Source organism: Bactrocera latifrons, unplaced genomic scaffold, assembly GCF_001853355.1.
Source record: "Bactrocera latifrons isolate USDA-ARS-PBARC rearing strain unplaced genomic scaffold, ASM185335v1 scaffold_99, whole genome shotgun sequence".
NCBI lineage: Eukaryota > Metazoa > Arthropoda > Insecta > Diptera > Tephritidae > Bactrocera > Bactrocera latifrons.
Window position 1 is genome coordinate 599,035 of NW_017537700.1, and position 8,248 is coordinate 607,282.

Below are 8,248 nucleotides of genomic sequence, written 5' to 3' on the forward strand. Positions count from 1 at the left end.
ACAGTCATGTGTACAAGGTATTGCTTCTCTTCCGCTCAAAACTATTTTAAGCGAAGGACTTGCGAGGAGTGCAAGTTAATCGATTTGAAATTGCATAACCGCGAAGAAATACAATATTTAAAAGTTCAGCAACTTGTCCGCTTGCTTTAAAATTATTATTCACATACACTCGTAAGGATCTATTGACTTCTATAAAAAAAAAATCAAGAAAAAATGTTAATTTCGGTCAGTTTGTGAGACAGCTATAGTTGTTCGATTTGAACAATTTTTGTGGAGAATACAGCAATGCCTTAAATAATATTTATTCCAAATTTCTAGAATATACCTTGTTAAATTAAAAAGTTATCCCTCAAGGACTTGAGTTCGATCGGTCACTTTGTAGCAGCTTTGTTATAATATTCCGATATCGGCGGTTCCGACAAATGAGCCACTTTTTGGGGAGAAACGAACGTGTGCAAAACTGTTTCACTCTCATTCAATATGTTTTAATGACGTCATAACTACTGAAATATGCACAAACAAGAAGGTCGCGCGTTTTTTAACAATTCGACATTTACAAGGACAATGAAACCTACTTGCGTGCTTTTAAAGTATTATTTCATATCTAGTTCTAAGTTTTAGTAGTGGAGTGTCTTCCGTACACCTATTACATATGTTTAACCGGCAAAAGTTGAAACATTAATATGGAAACATTCAACCTTACTTAAAACAAGCGCGCTAATAATTATTGCAAGCGCGTTGCCCTTAAAGCGTCATGGACAACTATACATTCGAAACATTACGGTTAGGTTAAACCAGAGAGAGCACCTTCTCTATACTTTACGTTCTCTGGTTAAACTGCCTGTCTTTCGATAGAAAACATGCTATGATTAACACTATATTAAGGGGGCAGAATTAAAATATTAAGCTAATTGACTTTTTCATTAGAGTGTAATGTAAAAAATATAAAGATGCAAAAATAATTACAAATTTACTTTCCCTTCCTCACAAATTGCTTCAAATTACAGTTATTGGCGGTAATTTTTCAATGTTGCTATAAAACAATGTAACAATAAATCCCTTTCTTATGGGCCCGTTTATTGTGAATACATCTTCAGCGTGTATAGAAGAAGAGCTCACAATAATTTCAAACAGCATCAAAAAATCGATATAGCAGAACGAAATTCTTGATGTGAAAATATATTTTCCGCGCGTAGGTTGTGCACGAAAATGTCGGACGAGGAAGAAGAATCAATGTCTGAAGGATTTTCAGCCAGCGAGGATGAATGGAAGCCAACAAAAGATGTACGTGGTGGAGAATCATCTGATGATGATGATAGCGATTTCGAAGAGCTGCGTCAAACTGTAGGCGCGCAAAATATCAGTGGTTCTAGTGCTGTTGGAAGAAGAAAGTAAGCTTTATACCGTTCGTTGTGAAATTGTTTATATGTGTATATAAAAATGTGTGTTTAACTACATAGGGGGACAACGGCTGCTAAAGCTGCCGTTAAGCAAACTGCCATTAAGAAACGCAAAGCCGCTGGTCAATCATTGCGCACTAAACTCTACAACAAATATCGGCCACCACCAAAAACATTTCCATCGCCCAATAGTGCTGGCAGTAATTCACCATCGGCGTCAACATCACGAACGGCTTCAAAAAACGCCCCAATGCCCAATGAAAGTGGCGAACCTGGCATCGACTTCAGCAGCGAATCAAGCGTCGAAGATTATCTGGTAAATCCGGAGGATATCGATTTTCAATCTAGCTTCTTCAACGTACAACGTATAGACAAAGAAAAATCCACTTCACCAGTGCCCGTTTTCGATTGCAATGCGGGTATAGCGAAACTCTCTGATTCGGGTTCAGAAGATAACAACGAATCTAGTGCCGATGAGCAGGCAAATGGAAAGTCATTTGATTTTGCAAATTTGTTGGATAATGTTAATAGTCTGGAGCGTGCCAAGGAAACCATAGCGCAACGTGCTGCTGTAACCAAACAGCAAGACACCAAAACAACAAGTGAAAATGTGAATGCAAACGCTATGGATGTCAACTCGCTACTTGCATTGGGCGAAAAGCAAGGTAATACTGCCTTGCGTAGTGTTAAATCGAAGGATGATGGCGAAGAGGAGGACGATGAATGTGAAATTGAACGTGCACCGTCTAAACTAAACAAAACAAAGTCGACACGCGTTAAACGGCATACCAAAACGAGACCAGCTTCAACGGTTGTGGTCGGAGATACTGATGATTCGGACTTTGAAGAAGTGGCAGGTAGGAAACGCAAATAGTGGACTGTGAGTGGTAGAATGCTACTAAAAAAATGTCTAAAATGCGCTTCCAATTGTTCAAATGAGACTGTGTGTAGGTTTGTGCGTACATTATGCGTTCTTAACTTTTTTCGATTTTAACATAATGGTTCATGTACACATACTTAAACGGTAATTTGAAGTATATAAATAATAAACGAATTTGAAAAAAACAAAAAAAATAGACGTAAAAACGCCAGTCAGTTTTTTTAGATATATTTTAAAACAGTAAATAAGCAGTTGACACATATTGGTTTTACAATTTAAAATTAAAAAAAAAAATTTACTTTTTATTCAATTTGCATAACCAAGTGGGTGTTTACGTTAATAAATAGTATACGGTGTGTTTTCACGGCATTAATATATACTTTTTATATTTAAATAAATGTCTTTTCAAGCCCACTTTTGTCGCAGCATCGGTTTAAGCAATAGCAAAATTAGAAAATATTCAATACCCAAGTACCTAAACCACTGTATGTATCTGTCTTCGTGCTGGTGAGGCATGGTTACATATTGTCAAAAGAGTGTAATAATTAAAAGTATATATAAAGTAAAGTATTATAGCTAGTAATGCAATTAAATATTTCGAAATCATATTACTGTAGTTAGAATTGTTCTTAAATTTAAAGTATTGATAGTGGTGAAATTCGATCGAACAATAGATATATATTCAGATAACACGCTCAGTTTATCTATAACAGTCTTTATCATTTGCAATTTGAAGCGCTTTTATATTCGTATGTATTAGTGGTTACACTAATCTATTCATACAATTAAAGGGAGCATGGTTTCTAAGTGACTGAAGAGAAACCATTTTAGCTCTAAATTCAAAAAAATATAAAATTAACAGCATAAAATCATCGGTGTGTCAAATATTCATACAAATATACAAACATAACTAACTTCCTATTTACAATTTAATAGAAATAGATAACTGCACGTCATATTTTAAATGAAAATAAACCAGAAATATGTTATCGAGCAGCTTTAGCAGCATTAAAAACTCTAAAAGTCTGCTAACAATTATTGCATTTATAGTTTTATTTCCACTTTAAAGTAAATTTGGTAATGAAAAATTTAGTTTAATGTCGGATTTTAAAGTATAGGAACGGTTTTATCCTATATTAAGTGAAAGCAATTTCGAAATTTTGATTTAATATTACTATATTTGACACCAACGCTTAAAAACTTTTTGTTTTAATTTTTTGTATAAAAATTTATCCAAGATAGCGCTTTTAAAAAGTTTTTGTCTAATATGTGACAGTGCCATGTAAACCAATTTTTTTATATTTAAAATAAAAAGTTGTTTTAACTAACCTCAAATTTAAATTACTAACAACATTAACAAGTCATAGTAGCATCTTTCATTTATTTGTTACATATTTTACAAAACATATGTATTCATATATAGATTCATTAATTAACTCGAACTGATTGTTGACGAATTTACTTTAAATCATGTATTCAAAAACGAGATTAAGCAAAGCTAAGTGTTTGTCATAAGAAAAGGTGCAAAAATCACAAAAATAAATACAAACTAATAACAAAGGAAAGAGCAAATTTAAAGCGAAAATTGTTAAAAACCAAATAAATTAAAATAAAAAATAATTTAAAAACAATTTTACCTTTTAGCGCAGCTGTAGTTAACACAAGTATGGAAAAGTTCTCAAACAATTAACCGTTAAATAATAAATGTAGTTAAATTCAAGTAAAATCCAAAAAAATAATATAGAAAGTAAAGCATAAAAATTTATTTGGATTTTAAGCCGCACGATACACTTGCACACAAGTACACATATACTCACACGTTTCAGTGGAAAATAAAAATGCAAACAATTTAATGCAAAAAAGTAAAATAATCGTTTTTGTCTAAAAAAACAAAAAATTGGGTCCTTAATGGTGGTGGTCAATATAGGTTAAGCTTTAAATTTAAATATATTTTGGTGATGTTTAATATTTAACTATAACTTTTGTGCGCTTATGCTATTAGTAGCTTAGTATTCTGTAGTTGGCTTGTAGTTTCTACGTATTTGCGTCTACGTATAGCTACCGCTTCCACTCGCAGTCATTAACCAATACCGTACGTCGCACCGCTACTACTAAACTACTGGCTGTGTTAATTTTACTTACGCTTGTTACTCCCATGTCATGGACATGCTTTTTTTTAATAATTTCAGAAGACACACACTCTGTGTCGCACTCAACCACTCACGATTCCAGCGCACTGCTGAACACCTCGGAGGGTTTGGAGATTCATGTGGAGCTGCCTGGCAAACAGCGACGCACCAAAGAGAAAAACCAACAGGACTTAGAGTTGGCGCTCAAACGCAAATTGAATCGTGATTTGAAAGAACGTTACTTTAATTTACACAAAACTACATTATTGTGTTGTTTTGCACGTAGTTACCATTACAATCGGCTGCTCAACGACACACCGCTGATGCAGGCTGCATTAAAACTGCTGCCGAGTAGCAATGCCTATCCACCAGAGCGTGGCACCGAGATCAAGTACTTTCAGTCAATGGTCACTTGGTATAAGACCGCTGTGAAGTTGGCTTCGCCCAATTTATATGGTGAGAAGGTGCGTAAGAGTAGGCGGCGAGTGAAGCGGGAGCTCATGTCACAGATTAAACGTAAGGAGGCTAGTTGCAAACAGGATTTTGTATTTATATTTGTGTGTTTACTGCGTGCGATGGGCTTGCAGTGCCGGCTGATTGTCAATATGCAGCCACTGCCGCTGCGACCGTCCCCATCAGATTTGTTGACGATCAAATTAAAGCGCGAGTGCGATAAAAAGGAAGAGAATGCGGTGGAGGTAAAGAAGTTAAAAGTCGAAGGTGGCATAGCAGGTGGAACTGAGAATCAGAAGCAGCTTGAAAAGACCAGCAAAGAGAAGGCTACAAAAGCAAAGGAAAAGAGTGTGAAAGAGGAACATAAGAGAGATAAAGAAAAAGAGAAAGCACGGGATAAGAGCAGTGAGAAGGCTGTTAAAGAGAAAGTCACGAAGGAAAAAGAAAAGATAGGTAAGGATGTTGCCAAAAGTAGTCGTGCCAAGGTAGTTTCAAAAAGTTCCGGTAAGGAAGCGGTGCAGAAAAGCTCCCACGGAGGAAGCAAAAAAACGTCAAGTGCCACGCTGGCCGAATTAAAAGCAGTGGAACAATCTGAAAGTAAGGATAACATTGTAAAGTTAGATGAAAATCTAACACAAACACAGCAGCCTTCACAAAGAGCTCTGGTCAAAGTACCAACGGAGGAAGCGGCAGCGAATGCTAAGAATGCACTGAACAGCTCAAAAGAAAAATTGTCTACAAAGGGAGTAAAACCGAAGCTTTCACGTCTAAAGAGCAAAAGAAATGCCACGAATCCTAATGATCGTGACAAGCTCGACTTTTCGGCTGATAAGCCTGGCCTCAGTGTTGAAGCAATGACAACTGCACAAGCCAAGCGGCAAATTTCCACTGAGAAGCCAATAATAAATAAAGCAAAAGCGGCAACTAAAAGCGCTAAGCCAGTAATACAGATTGGTTCACCTGTCATACCGAAAATCGTGATCCAATCAGGTAAAACAGTTATCACTGCCGAACGTGAGAACCAACCAAATGCCAGTAGCAGCCGTACGCGTGTGACTCGTTCACGAAGTAAATCCCCCAAAATGCATATCTCACCGACGTTCCTACAGAGCACAGATTATAGAAATAAATTTCCCGAGCCCGCAGCTAATGTAAAAGCACTGCCGACAGCTGGCCGTATCGCGACACGTGCCAGGTCAAAAAGTCCAAAGCAGAAAATACAAATCTCGACAGATTTTTTGAAAGGACATGGTACCAGCGCCGCTGAATCAATTGCAGGCAGTACACGAGCAGGACGTATCTTACGTTCACGTCAAAAATCTAATGAGGTTGCTGGTACTGATAAAAAACTACCGCCAGTGCCACAATTAGATGGCGCTGACGATAGTATGGAGCAGGCGTCGTCTAAAAGTAAGCGTCCACAATTAAAAAAGTTGAAAATGAAATCGCGATCGCGTGACGACGATTCCGATTCCGACTTTGAGCCGTCACCACCGAAACAGCCCAAAAAGCCGCCACCAATACCAACAAAGAAGCCTGTGGACCGTCGTGTGTTGTCGTCCGATGAGGAGGAAGGTGGTGGCGGTAAAGTCAAGCGTAATCCAACAGCGGCAGATATTTGGGTGGAAGTGTGGTCCGATGCGGAAGAGCAGTGGGTTTGCATAGAGTTGTTTAAAGGCAAATTGCACTCCGTAGAGGCGATCAGGGTGAGTAATATATTATTTTGCATTAAAAATTGGCAAAGCGCAAAGAAAATACGCTCAAAAATTACTTTACAAATAAACCATTTGAAAATGGTATTTTCTAAAAATACAATATTTTTAGAAAGCCGCCTCCTCCAGTTTCGCTTACGTGTTCGCATTCCAAAATGATTTGAGCATTAAGGATGTGACTGCTCGTTATTGTCCCAATTGGACAACAACTGTACGCAAGTCACGTGTTGAACGCGCGTGGGTGGAAGCAGCCTTTGCACCGTACTATGGTCAACGCACAGCTCGTGACATTCGCGAGGATCAGGAGCTACGTCGTATACACGAAGAGAAACCCATGCCTACCTCAATTGCCGAGTACAAAGATCATCCGTTGTATGCGCTTGGGCGTCATTTACTTAAATTCCAAGCAATTTATCCACCGGAACCACCAACCTTAGGTTTTATACGTGGTGAACCGGTATATGCGCGTGAATGTGTGCACACCCTACATTCGCGCGAAATTTGGCTGAAGCAGGCTCGAACTGTTAAGCTGGGCGAACAGCCTTATAAAATTGTAAAGGCGCGCCCCAAATGGGATCGGGTAAATAAGCGAAGCTACATAAAAATTTATATACATTTAATTTAATATTTTATATACGCTACCATAGTTAACACAAACGGTCATAAAAGACCAACCGCTGGAGATTTTTGGCTATTGGCAGACAGAGGATTATGAGCCGCCAACAGCCAAAAATGGCGTTGTGCCACGCAATGCCTACGGCAACGTGGAACTATTCAAAGAGTGCATGTTGCCCAAGAAAACAGTACACCTACGCTGTAAGTTATCCCTTTTTTTTTTTAACGAGTGCTCACTCAATTACAATTTGTTTATGATCCCTTTCAGTGACGGGCTTAAATCGCATTTGCAAAAGACTTGGCATCGATTGTGCGCACGCAGTGATTGGTTTTGATTTTCATCAAGGCGCCTGTCATCCTCTATACGATGGTTTTGTCGTTTGTGAGGAGTTTGCCGATCAAGTGACGGCGGCTTGGTATCAAGATCAGGAAGAGCAAGAGAAAAAGGAGCAAGATAAATATGAAGCACGTGTTTATGGCAACTGGAAGAAGCTCATTAAAGGTTTGATTATACGCGAGCGGCTAAAGAAGAAATATAATTTTTAAATATAACTATGTACCCAGAGGCGCATTTGTGTTAAGTTACAAGTTTATTATTATCGTATTTTTTGTTTTGTTTCGAATGACGATTCTATGAATTTGTATTTTGCTTCCTGTATTCATGGTCCATATATATGTATGTATGTACGTACTTGCGATTTTTGTATTTTTTCTTTTTGTTTTAACTGTCGCATTGTTATTATTTTTTTTTTCAATATATATTAAAAAAATTTCATGGTATGAAATAATATGCTTTGTATCCTTTAAGGATTTATAGTACGACATACTTTTTTTTTACAAAATATTACAATATACTTATACACTTTTTGTATTCAAATTTGTATTAAAATAACGTTGGTGTTTAAGTGTTTTGTATTGAAGTGTATACTGATAAGTTATGATTTCTGAAATGCGTGTCCATTGCATTGTACTATATTTCCTCCATACGTGCATTGTCTTCATTGAGGTTCGCCACATGTATGATATGTCTTACTTGTGATTTAATAAGCAATTTTGCAT

The 8,248-nt window shown here is 37.2% G+C and overlaps 2 protein-coding genes across 2 annotated transcripts; both read left to right on the forward strand.

Moving 5' to 3' along the window:
* The first annotated feature begins 1,114 nt into the window (after nt 1–1,114).
* On the forward strand, nt 1,115–3,429 carry LOC108978028 (DNA repair protein complementing XP-C cells homolog). The gene is made up of 2 exons (XM_018948103.1): nt 1,115–1,391; nt 1,461–3,429. The coding sequence occupies exons 1-2, from the start codon at nt 1,210–1,212 to the stop codon at nt 2,272–2,274; spliced, it is 996 nt and encodes a 331-aa protein (XP_018803648.1). The 5' UTR covers nt 1,115–1,209; the 3' UTR covers nt 2,275–3,429.
* Nucleotides 3,430–4,435: 1,006 nt separating this feature from the next.
* On the forward strand, nt 4,436–7,735 carry LOC108977991 (DNA repair protein complementing XP-C cells homolog). The gene is made up of 4 exons (XM_018948016.1): nt 4,436–6,568; nt 6,687–7,154; nt 7,222–7,390; nt 7,458–7,735. Exons 1-4 carry the CDS (start codon nt 4,436–4,438, stop codon nt 7,733–7,735), a joined length of 3,048 nt encoding a protein of 1,015 aa, XP_018803561.1.
* Nucleotides 7,736–8,248: the final 513 nt, after the last annotated feature.

Excerpts from the sequence above, each read along its gene's own strand:
- LOC108977991 (XM_018948016.1), top strand. The coding sequence starts at position 4,436 with ATGTCATGGACATGCTTTTTTTTAATAATTTCAGAAGACACACACTCT. Across the intron at positions 7,155-7,221 it reads CGCGCCCCAAATGGGATCGG|TTAACACAAACGGTCATAAA; the intron begins GTAAATAAGCGA and ends ACGCTACCATAG. Across the intron at positions 7,391-7,457 it reads GAAAACAGTACACCTACGCT|TGACGGGCTTAAATCGCATT; the intron begins GTAAGTTATCCC and ends GATCCCTTTCAG.
- LOC108978028 (XM_018948103.1), top strand. The coding sequence starts at position 1,210 with ATGTCGGACGAGGAAGAAGAATCAATGTCTGAAGGATTTTCAGCCAGC. Across the intron at positions 1,392-1,460 it reads AGTGCTGTTGGAAGAAGAAA|GGGGACAACGGCTGCTAAAG; the intron begins GTAAGCTTTATA and ends TTAACTACATAG.